Genomic DNA, 11,372 nt, shown 5'->3' with positions numbered 1-11,372 from the left:
CAATCAAGGGAGATGTGGTAAAGGTTCAAGCAGCAACGTGAACTGGCTGTGAAAGCTGCAGGGACTGGCAGAGTGGCAGATGACCAAAAACCACTGATGCTGCTCCTGTTGGGGGTCTGGCGCAGCAATGTTGGGCGTATGTGACAGGTCTATGTGAGGGACACAATGCTGGTACAGGCAGTACATACATGCAATGGGTCTAATGCTGGGTATATGGGATGGGTATATGCCCTGTGCATATGTGATGAATATAGCACTGGGTGGATGGGACAGGTGTAATGCTGGCTATATGTGATGGGTACAATGGCGGGGGGGGGGCAGGAAAATGGCTCCTGAAGCCAACTGCCCCCAGCATGCAGAGCAGCAGAGGAGGGGCCCTCGCCCCCGCTAGCTGCGAAAACACACCCAGGACAGAGGTCGCATGCAGCAGCTGGGGTAGGTCCCCCACGCCCGCTGTCGAGGCGCTCGGTGCGCCTGGGGCTGGGCGATCAGGGAGCCTGGGGAAGGTTCTGCCCCTGGGTTTAAAGGGGCAGGCTCATGGGCGGAGATAGCACCGAAATGGGGGGAGGTTGCGAGGGCCCACGCAGCCTCCCTCAGCTGTCCCAGCAACAGGGCCGAGGAACATTGCCCGGGAAAGCCCAAGTGCCCCTGAGGCAGAAGTGTGGGCAGAGTGCAACCAGCTCTTCCTAGCATGGCTGGTGCCTGCAATCCCGACCCGGATCCTGAAGGGCCGGGGCAGGAAGGGGCTCCGTCTGGCAGGGCGCGTGGATGGGGCCGATTGCCCTGGGGCCGGGGCAGGAAGGGGCTCCGTCTGGCAGGGCGCGTGGATGGGGCCGATTGCCCTGGGGCCGGGGCAGGAAGGGGCTCCGTCTGGCAGGGCGCGTGGATGGGGCCGATTGCCCTGGGGCCGGGGCAGGAAGGGGCTCCGTCTGGCAGGGCGCGTGGATGGGGCCGATTGCCCTGGGGCCGGGGCAGGAAGGGGCTCTGTCTGGCACAGCGCGCGGATGGGGCCGATTGCCCTGCGGCCAGGGCAGGAAGGGGCTCCGTCTGGCAGGGCGCGTGGATGGGGCCGATTGCCCTGGGGCCGGGGCAGGAAGGGGCTCCGTCTGGCAGGGCGCGTGGATGGGGCCGATTGCCCTGGGGCCGGGGCAGGAAGGGGCTCCGTCTGGCAGGGCGCGTGGATGGGGCCGATTGCCCTGGGGCCGGGGCAGGAAGGGGCTCTGTCTGGCACGGCACGTGGATGGGGCCGATTGCCCTGGGGCCGGGGCAGGAAGGGGCTCCGTCTGGCAGGGGGTCCATACTCCTGAGATGCAGCTTCTCCGCTCACAGAGTCTCTGCCAATGTCCCCAGCAGGCTGCCCAGCGCCGCAGCGGGCAAAGTCCAGCCCCTGCAGCCTCCAGCTCGGATCCTGGCACCCGGGCAGACCCTGACCAGGAGTCACAGCGGCTGCTGCCCAGCCCCTGTGGTCTCTGCAGCACCCCAAGCTGGAGGAAGAGATTTGACTTCAGCTTCTTTTTTATCATCACTGGTGGCTCGACCCCATCTTCGTGCTCTGTTTCCTGGGCTGAAAGAAGCAGGAATTCCTCTCCCGCTGCTCCCAGTCACAACTGCTACAGCTGAGCATATTTTTTCCTCGTTGAATAGAATTTTGTGTTCTGAAAGAAGTGGCCTCCTGCCTGATCCCGTGAATGAACTCATGAGCGTATCAGCTGAAGGCGTGGAAGTACCGGACACGCGAGGAGCCACCAGAGATGACCGCATGGCATTCAAGAAGTTCATTAACAGAGTTGTGCAAAATTATAACAAGAAACCAAGAAGGCTGTAGATGTCGTGCTTCATAGAAGGCTTGAGTAGCCGACTTTAATTTGTGTGATGATTTTAAAATCTAATAAAATGGTCATGAAACATTTTTCCATTTTCACTATGGTGCCTTACAGCCCCCCTTCACCCTCACGGTCTCACCCCTCATCGGCCCTGACCACCCTCCCTGTAAATTTGAATACCACACCCCAATTTTAATTCCTGGGGAAAACACTGCGTGCAAGGTCTGCATGGGCCACATGCATGGACCCAGCCCCTCCTGAGGACCCCCCTTCCTCAAGCAGGCAGGACCGAGCTGACCCACTCATGAGTGGGAGTCACTTTCTGATGGCTGAGCTGTTAGGACGCTGTCCGGGCTTGACTGGCTGGTTGAATGGGCAGGACCATGCACCCTGCAGTGTGTAGCATGGGGCCCAGCAGGTGGAAGAGCCTGTGGGGAGGGTATTTCCTGGCTCTGACCAACACTCCAGCCCCCAGCTCTTCATTCAGCTTAGAAATTCACTTTATTTTATGCTGTGTTCCCATGATCAGCTTTGACACAAGCCCCTTGAGCTGCACGGGCCAGTGCATCTAGGGTGACCAGACATCCCGCCACTAAGGGCTTTGTCTTATATACGCAACTGTACCCTCCCCCATGAGAAAAAAATGTCCCAATTTCCCACACTTGCTATCTGCTCGCCCGAAGTGCGGCCTATGGAGCAATGGGCTCAGGCTCTTGGCACACTCAGGCGGACGTCTCTGTGTCAGTTACACTTAACTCACTACATCCTGCTCTTAGGCTTTTCTTCATAACCACACAGGCCAAAACCCTTTATTACCGTTGTTATTCGTGTAAATGCAAGTACAGATTCTGGAGCCCAGTTCTGCAGCATCGGGAGGGACGGGGGAACTCTGCAGCCTGTGAACAGGTGGGGCCTGGTAGGGGGCTTTGGGGGAGAATCCCCTCCAGGGACTGGCTCTGGCTCCCTGCTCCACAAAGGCACCGCGCACCCCCGCGGCTGAACGACCAGGGAAGGGGAGAGGGGGCCTGTCCTGCACATGGTTGTGATGTGGGGTCTGTGCCCGCTGCACCCCTGGGCCCTGCATGGCAGCACGCAGGAGAGAGCAGCTGCATGGGCAGCCTGCATGGCCCAGGGGAGGCTGCTGGGTGGGTCAGGCCGGCTGCTCGCCTGTGCTGGGACAGGGAGGGGCCGGGCGGAGCTGGGCAGAGATGCGGGGAAGCAGCGAGTTGATTTGTGTGCCGGGCAGCCCAGCAGGGTACTGTGGTCTCCCATCCCACCAGGCTCGCTGGCTCCTCACAGGGAGGTCGTTTTATTCTCCTTCATCCCCTTCAGCTCCTCCTCGTTGTCCTCCTCCAGCACCAGGTTGTCGTAGGGGTTTGAGACCGTCCTGCTGAACAGGAGAGACAGCGAGGAAATATGGGGTCCCAGGGCAGGGCTTGGGAGGGGGGGTGAATGGGCAGGTCCCTGGGACGATGGGTGATGCTGAAACTGTGTTCGGATCCCTCGGGGTAATGGCCGCTCGCTGGCTCCCCGGGCCCCGCTCCCACGTGTTCAAAGCACAGCTTGCCTTGCCCACACTGGGGCTTTAACACGTTCGTTAGAATCCCCCATGGACACGGCGCTTGGCAGAGCCGGGCCAGTCACTGGCTATGCGGCGGGCGCCCTGAACAGTGGGGCATTGAGGTGCCTCCGGGAAGGGAATCGTCAATCATGGGAGGGGGTGACCGCCACAGAGCCAGGGAGCCAGCTGGTCGCTGTCCAATGAGCTCCATCTGCCTGTTCCCATCCCAGCAAGCCAGTGGCTACCTAGTGCCTCCCATTTGCCACTGCACTGCTGGCCACAGCGGGGATGGAACCCAGAGCCTCCTGCTCCGTAAAGCTCCACCCCGAGCAGCAGGAGGATCCTCACTAGCCATTAGCAGTATAGGGTGCATGACACACAGCTGAGCAATCCCAGTTCCCATCAGCTGCAAAATCCAGCTGTGTGGAGATCTCCCCTCAGAGAAGGCACCTGCTTGTCACGGTTCCCACTGAGGAGCTGAGACAGGCACTGTGAGTGGCCCTCACCTTTTATATCTACCCAGCCCACTGCGCACCCACGAGCACCTGCAGGTACCCACACACACGAGCATGAGCACACGCAGGCATACACCTGAGCACAATCACACGAGTATGCACACAAACACACACACACAGGCGTTGCTGTCGGGAGCCAAGCTTGCTTAGTGGCTGGGGCCCTGCTGGCTGCTTGGCCTCTACTCCCAGCTCTGCTGCCAATTCCCTTCCCTGCCTTCATCGCCTTTGTCATGCCTGTGAGTGCCCTGGGCAGGGCTGGCTCTGCGTGGGTGTCCCTGGCATACAGGGCATCTGAGCTCACTTGGGACCTCTAGATGTTACAGACGCTCCTGTTGCCGGGAGATGCGTGTCCAAGCCACGGGCAGAGCCCATTTCATAGGGCCAATAGGCACAACATATGGCAGGGCAGGGTATTCATGGGGGTCCCCAATTGGGAGGGATCCAGCCAGAGCCCTTATCTGGCCCCATCCCATCGGCCTGGGGCACCCCACAGTCGCCAACATATTCGCCCTCACAGCCCCTGTGGGGCAGGGCAGGGTCGTTACCCCCTTGTACAGATGGGGACTGAGGCCCAGAGAGGTCTGGCCCAAGGGAGGGTGTAGCAGAGCCGGGAATTATAATCTGATTGCCAGGCCGGCACCTGACCACTAGGCCACCCTTCCCCCCAGGCCCAGCTGCACCTCCCCAGAGCGGTGAGGTCAGGGTTCGCTGTCAGGGCTGGGAATTACCACATGAGGCAGGCACCAGGAGCTCTTACACTGATACCAAGTCCAACCGCGACGGGTCCTGCCCTGCCTTCCCCTCCATCTCCAAGCGCAGGAGGCCAATCCGATCCACGCACAGGGAAGGCCAGGGACTTGCCTCAGGCCATGCGGCAGAGCCAGGAACATCGGCCACCCATGCTGCTCACTTGGCCACCAGCCCGCGCTGCCTCCTCCCCGCACTGGCTGAAGTGAGCACCAGGAGAGCGGGCGCTGCTCAGCCCTGCCCTGCCACCCGAGTCGTTGTAGCCAGTGAAAATGGGGGGGCATAAACCCCACAGAACCCCCAAAATGTCGCTGCGCCGGGGCTGCAGCCAGAGAGGCGGACGCTCTACCTGGATTGGGCAGGTTCTTCCAGCGGCTCTTCCTCATTCCTGAGAAAAGAGCAAGGGGGACAGGGAGTCAGAGGGGCCTGAGGAGCCCCAGCCAGCGCCAACAGGAGGCTTCCCCCTGACTTCAGCGAGCCTTGGTACCACGGGGCCCCCGCCCAGCTCTGGAAAAAGCGCGCGCCCACCCCAATGCCCAGTCGGGCGCTCAGAAATGCAGTTGGTGGAACCCTTTTTCTCTGAGCCAGGGTCCACAAGCAACTGTCCGTTTTGCTGAACTTTCTTGATTTCCCAGCGGGAAAATGGATGTTTCCGTGCCTGGCTGCCCACCAGTGGCTCTTGTCCGCTTTCACTCTCTGCCAGAGAAACTGCCAGAAGCCCCCAAGGGCAGAGAGCCCAGGTGCTCAGCCGTCCCCTCAGAGCTCTCTGCCTCGCCAGCTCCCACAGCTGTGGGTCGGCCAGGGGGGAGTGCCCCCAGTTGCTGCCTCTCCAGCCCAGGGGAGGGGTCAGTTTCATGAGTGAAATTGACGAGAGCCATCCAAGCCAGCTGAAAAATACAAACCTTTTCCCATGAAGGTATTTCTGTTTTCCCCTCAGCTGTGCTTGAATTAAGACATGCCAGCGCAACAATCGGCCAGGCCAGGCCACCTTAATTCAGCCCCCTTGCTAACGGCACACAGGAGCCAGCTCTCGGGGGTCTCTGTCCAGTGTCTTACACACACGAAAAGAGCCATTCTCCTCTTTCAGGCCTCTGCCTCCTTCACTGTCCGTCCGGGACGCTGAATGAGGCAGGGGGTCCTGGAGGGCAAACAGCGCGTCATCCGGTTGGGAAAGGCTGTATTGTCATTAGAGCTGGCTTGGTATTTTTCAACAAAATGGTGGTGAGGGCGGGCTGGGGGGGTGTTAGAAACGGCCAACTCATCAAAACCAAAATGTTTCACAGAAACGTTTCCGTTTTGACAAACTTTCACGGAAAGTGTCTTGGGTCCAGGCTGGAATTTCTGGCTAGGGAGCAGCCCTCACCCCAATGTGAAGGCTAGCTTAGTGGGGCGGGGGTGCTTATCTGTGATGGAGGAGAGCCAGGGTCAAGTCCCTGCTCCAAATTAGGCAGAACAGGGACCTACAGCTGGGATTCCCACATCCCAGGGAAGTGCCCGCAGCAGTGGGTTTTCTGGGTGGGGCCACTCTCTTGGGTGGTTTGGGGTGACAAATTTGGAAAGGTTTCGTTCTCATTCTGACATGGAATGAGAACAAATCCGGCACTTTGCCATTTTCTGCTACCTGAAATTCTCATTTCTGACCAGCTGTACCCCCGGTGTGAATGCTCCAGGGGGATGAAGTTAAATAAAAGCGGAAACTTCATCATGCATGATCATAACAACCGTCCCCCAGAGAGCCACAAACAGGGCTGCCACCCAGGACCTTTAGATCCACAGCACAGATCCTCTGCTACTTAAACTTAAGGAGTAGGGAAGCTAGCTGAGGTAGTAAGTTGTTATCCTCCATCTGGACCAGTCATGTGAGGGCACCTGCTAGTGGCTCACACAACTATTTGCAAGCCAGAAGAAGAATGAAGGGAAGCTGGAATGGTGGGTGCTGCTCCTGGCTCTCCAAAGGAATATCATCTAGATCAGGGGTTCTCAGCCCATGGATCGGGACCCGAAATCGGGTCGCCAGAATGTTTCAGAGGGTGGCCTGGCAGCTCCTGTGGCTCCGGTCCCACGGGGCTGGCTGGGCTCACCCCCTGCTCCAGGCACTGCAACTCCGGGGTTCCAGGGTCACTCAGGTTTGGCCCAGCTGTCATGACGCCAGGAGCCCGGGCAGGCCAAATCTGAGTGAGTGGAACTGCCATCCCGTGAGCCGGGGCACAGCTCCATTCACACCAGTCAGGGGCACGGGGCCAAATCTTGCAACCCCCAGAGCTGAGAGCCAAGCCCGGGCAGCCCCACAGCACAGCACTGTGGGGTGAGTGCTGGGGCGGGGCAAGATCCAACTGAAACCACCCGGGGCCTCCATCCCCGGCCTATTTACTGGGTCACAACAAGTCATAGCCATTTACAGAGGGGTCGTGATCCCACAAAGGTTGAGACCCCTGGTCTAGTGTGTGCAGACACCACAGCCAAGCACTTCCATTCAGGCTGGTTGCTCGGAAAGGCCAGTCGCTGTGTGGGTGACACTCGACTAGAGACGGCTCTGCCTGATGTTCCCCCTCCGCAAAACAGGACGGGGCCTGGTACTTGCCTGCCTCTGACAGGTGCTGTGACGTGCACAGAATTATTAACTGAGGCTGGGGGAGAGACAGGACTAGAATCCACCGTGTCCTGCTGGCTCCCTCCCAGCCCGCCTTCCTGCTGCCGCTTGTCCAGAGCTCAGGCTCTGTGAGCCTGGAGCACGTTCAGTGCAGCTGGAATGGTTAGAGACTTCAGCAGCGAGCTTCCTGCAAGCTCTCCTGAGCATGTGCAAATGGCAAAAACTTGGCCAAAGCCGGATGAGTTTTCATGGGCACAGCAAAAGGCACCTCGCTGAACCAAGGATCGTACCCCTGCCAGGTGTTTATGTTCCTGTGCCAGAGCATGGAGGCGCTGGAGTTCTTCAAAGGAACGGGCAGGAAGGACCCTGGCAAAACCACCTAATTTCCCCAACCTTGTTCTCAGAAAGGCTGGACTGTATCAAGCCCGACACTGAGACCCAGCTGGAAAATTTCAGCCCAAACTGGTAAAATTTGTCAACGTTATGAGCAGCTGAAAACAGGGGCTGATAATGGAAAACATTAGGCCACCTTCACTACAGGTGGCACTGCCCATTTTGCCTGCAATAGCCTGGCGCAGCAGGGACTTGGTACTTTGTACACACTCTGTGCCCCGTGCTCCCTGAGGCAGCAGTATGAGCAGAATGCAGAGCCCAGGTGTGTCCTGATATGTGGAACAAGCCACAGATAAGCACCAAACTGCTGATTCCAGCCCTGGAGACACCAGAGGGGAGGGTGACCTTCACCAGGCAGCGGGCTCCACTCCCAAGATGACAGGGAGCTGATGCATTGTGCCCTGTGACAACACATTTTGTTCAAGGATCTCAAAAATGTTTTACAAATATGATTAGCGATCGCATAGAGCGTCCCGGTGCTGTGTGGACATTGCCTACAGCACCCATTCTCCCAGCCTCCTGGGGGGCAAGAAGCTCTGTTACACTCTTCATATAGATGGGGAAACGGAGGCACAGAGCGGGACAGGCACCTGCCCACGGCAAGTAAAGTCATTTGCCCCAGGCCTGTCACTAGCACAGCTAGGAATGGAATCGAGGAGCCCTGACTGCCTGCCCACCCTGCTCCAACCACTAGATCCCACTCCCCTCCCAGAGCTGGCAGGAGAACCCAGGAGTCCTGACTCCCAGCCCCTGCCCCCGCAATCTACACTAGTCTAACCAGCACTGCCTGCCGGTCACAGCTCTTTGTGGTCTCAGACCACCCCAGTCAGTGACAGTGGAGAGCAGGTGAGGGGGCCAGAGGGCCCAGGAGAGCGGCAGGCGCTCTGCACCACGCAGGATTGGGCCGAGGGGAGGGTCTTGTGGCCTATGCCCCGTCAGACAGGGAGCCCACCTGCGCTTCTTGTAGCACCAGACTCTGTTGATGATCATCAGCATGGCAACGATGAAGAGGAAGACCACGACGGCCGTCAGCCCCACCAGCCAGGGCTGCAGCATCCTGGAGCCCGCAGTGGTGCCCTGCACTGTGCCTGCCAAGCCAAAGGGAAAGACTCGTTCTGGAAAGGGCCCGGAGAGGGAGCTGCAGCTGGATCGGGGGAAGCTGGTGCCCAAGGGGGGTCCCTGGATTGCTTCAGTGATTGCCTCAGGGGCTTCAGCCTCCAGCTCTACTCATGGGCCGCAGTAGTGATCTGCGGGGACTGACCCTCCCAGGGTGTCTCCAGCACCCCACAGCCCTGCTTGCTCCAGCAGTCCCAGCCCTGCAGACTTCCCAAAGCCCCCCACCCCCCAGCACAGAGATGAGGCCAGGGAGCCCGTGCCTGGGGCCCAGAGAGGCAGGGACGGGCCCGGTTCAGACCCATTTCCTGCTCCCCTCCTGCCAGGCTGCCCACCCCATGCTCTCCCACCCCCCACCTCGGTCTCAGCTGGGCAGGGGCGTCCCTACCGTCCTGGGCCTGCGAGGAGGCGATGAAGAACAGGGAGAAGAGAACAGCGCGCAGAGGAGACATGATGCCCGGCTCACGCGGTGGCTGCCTGTTCCCGGGCACCAGGTGCTGTCCCAACCCAGGGGCGGCACGGGGATTGCGTGAGGCTAGCGGCTGTCCCAGCAGACAGAGCCCACAGCCAGTGTGGGGAACAGCCCGTCTGATGGCTCAGGGACGCCAGCCAGTGGGTTTATTGTGCTCAAGAGGGCAAATGCCAACTTGTGTTTTAAAGGTACCATGGCAACCAGATTCCTTTAACCCTTTGCAGGCAGCCGAGACAGAGGAGGAAGCAGAGAAAATCCCAGGTTCCAGGCCAGGCCCTGCACAGAGAGCTGGCTGAAATTTTTCAGGCAAATCGTTTATTTGCTGCCTAACGCCAGCTCAGCCAACCCGAAATGTGCCATGCATGTGACACGGTCAGTTCCGGCCGGAAAACACTCCGCAGGCCAACCAACTGGGCAGCGTTTGTCCTAGCCAGGGGGGGCACGGTCCAGGATACTGGAGACCCCCATCTGAGCTGCCCTGAGGAGCGAATGGGGGCTGTCCATGGCTCGGCCAGAACGAGGGCAGACCCCCCCGGGGAGGCAAAGCCGCTCCCTCTAGCTGCTCACACAGTCCCCTCCTCCCAGCCCTGTGCACCCCGCTGGTCAGGGGGAGCCAAGCGGCCAGCTCTGCTCCTGAGCCCCAGGGGCAGGTGGCAGGGACAGGCCCTGGCTCTGTAGCTCAAGCTGCAGCCGCTCATGCTCTTCGCCCCCAAGGTCCCCGGTTCAATACCCAGGGGGCTGGCGAGGTAGCAGCCACCCTCAGGTGCTGTACCCCTCCTCCCACCAGGGGAGCCGCAAAGAGGTGACTGCTGGGGGGGACAGCTCAGCTCTCCAGGGAGCGGGGGCCTTTCACCACCCTGGGTTCATGTGACGCATCGATTGTACTAAACATTAATGGTGTTATCTGGGTGCCCTGGGGTGACTCACGCTGGCCAGAGACTGAGTGCCAACTTCCCTTAGCGATGCCCGGTTAGCACCCCTCACTTGTGCATGCAAACCCCACTCAGCGTTCGTCACGCTGATCGTGGTGTGGCCCCCTGGGAACAGAGCAAACAGACCCGTCGGGGGCAACGGTCGAACCCAGCAGCGGCATGATCCAGGGGTGGGGAAGTGCCGCAGAGGGGATCAGCTCGGGGGGCAGGGGAGGAGAGGGACAGAGGAGCAGGAGTGGGGTGAAGCTGAGCAAACAGCCAATCAGCAGAGAAAGTCCAATCAAAACAAAGCCATAGACACACACACACCCCAGCTATGGAGGGTTTCCCCCTTCGCACCCAGACCCACGGTGATGCCCCCTTTGGGGCACCAAGTCTGCAGCCAAGGGATGGCACGTGCTGCCCCCTTTGTCTGTCCCCCCTCTCCCCATATGTTCTCCCAGCCCGTGGGCCCCTTGGTTTGGGGGCTGAGTCTTCAACTGTGGGCCGAGGGCAATGGGAGGTGGCAGCCGGTCCTGGGGAGCTCAGACCCATCCCTGTGGCAGGAAGCTGTGCCCCTTGGGGAGGGGGGTGGCATGGGGGCAGACAGCCAGCCAGCCTGCTGCAGTTTGGACTTTGATGTGGCCGCCAAGTGCCCCGAGGTAGCCATGCCAACGGTGCCAAAGTACAGTCAGAAATAAACGCTGGGCGTCTTCTGAGCACCCCGCCCCTTTGGGAGGAGTTGGCCTCTGGCCCATGCTGGCACTGGGGCCAGGGCATCTCATCACAGGGGGGCAGGGGGAAGTGCTGGAACTTGCATCCCACATCACCAGGAGCAAAGGGCAAACTCCTGGTCCCACTGAGGCCAATGGGCATTTGGCCACTGGCTGGCCGGGAAGCAGTATCTTCCGGCCAAGCGACACCCCCTCCCCCAGAGCAAGCCCCATGCACCTGGCTCCTGCTTCTGCGGCAAAGCCCAACCTGGAGCCCTCGTGGAGTATCTCCCCTTTGGTTATTCCTGGAAGGGTCTTTCCCCTGCAACAGGCTGGTACAGACAGTAAGGTTGCCAACCTCCTAATCACACAAAACCCAAAACCGAACACCCCTGCTCTGCCCCTTCTCTGAGGCCCTGTGACGAAGCGGGACTGTTCTTAATGTTTCCTCTAATATTGTGGGGGTGCCTCAGTTTCATCCGATGAAGTGAGCTGTAGCTCACGAAAGCTTATGCTCAAATAAATTGGTTAGTC

At 59.7% G+C, this 11,372-nt stretch overlaps 1 protein-coding gene across 3 annotated transcripts; it reads right to left on the bottom strand.

Annotated features, from left to right (window-relative positions):
• Positions 1 to 1,826: 1,826 nt before the first annotated feature.
• On the bottom strand, positions 1,827 to 9,372 carry SMIM24 (small integral membrane protein 24). Of its 3 annotated transcripts, none has more exons than XM_084614736.1 (4): positions 9,131 to 9,371; positions 8,582 to 8,717; positions 4,996 to 5,034; positions 1,827 to 3,213 (listed from the first exon to the last, which is right to left on the bottom strand). In XM_084614736.1, exons 1-4 carry the CDS (start codon positions 9,192 to 9,194, stop codon positions 3,117 to 3,119), a joined length of 336 nt encoding a protein of 111 aa, XP_084470862.1. In that variant the 5' UTR covers positions 9,195 to 9,371; the 3' UTR covers positions 1,827 to 3,116. The 3 variants fall into 3 exon arrangements, with proteins under 3 accessions (XP_084470862.1, XP_084470863.1, XP_084470864.1); XM_084614737.1 differs by having other exon boundaries at positions 1,827 to 3,210; positions 9,131 to 9,370; XM_084614738.1 differs by lacking the exon at positions 4,996 to 5,034 and having other exon boundaries at positions 1,827 to 3,210; positions 9,131 to 9,372.
• Positions 9,373 to 11,372: the final 2,000 nt, after the last annotated feature.

This window comes from Lepidochelys olivacea, assembly GCF_965140295.1.
Source record: "Lepidochelys olivacea isolate rLepOli2 genome assembly, chromosome: 25".
NCBI lineage: Eukaryota > Metazoa > Chordata > Testudines > Cheloniidae > Lepidochelys > Lepidochelys olivacea.
The sequence above is the reverse complement of the archived record's forward strand: the minus strand, read 5'-3'. Positions and strand labels throughout refer to the sequence as shown.

Coding starts and splice junctions, on each gene's coding strand:
- SMIM24 (XM_084614736.1), bottom strand. CDS start 9,194: ATGTCTCCTCTGCGCGCTGTTCTCTTCTCCCTGTTCTTCATCGCCTCC. Junction 8,718..9,130: donor CTCCTCGCAGGCCCAGGACG/GTAGGGACGCCC, acceptor TTGGCTTGGCAG/GCACAGTGCAGGGCACCACT. Junction 3,214..4,995: donor GAAGAACCTGCCCAATCCAG/GTAGAGCGTCCG, acceptor TCTCCTGTTCAG/CAGGACGGTCTCAAACCCCT.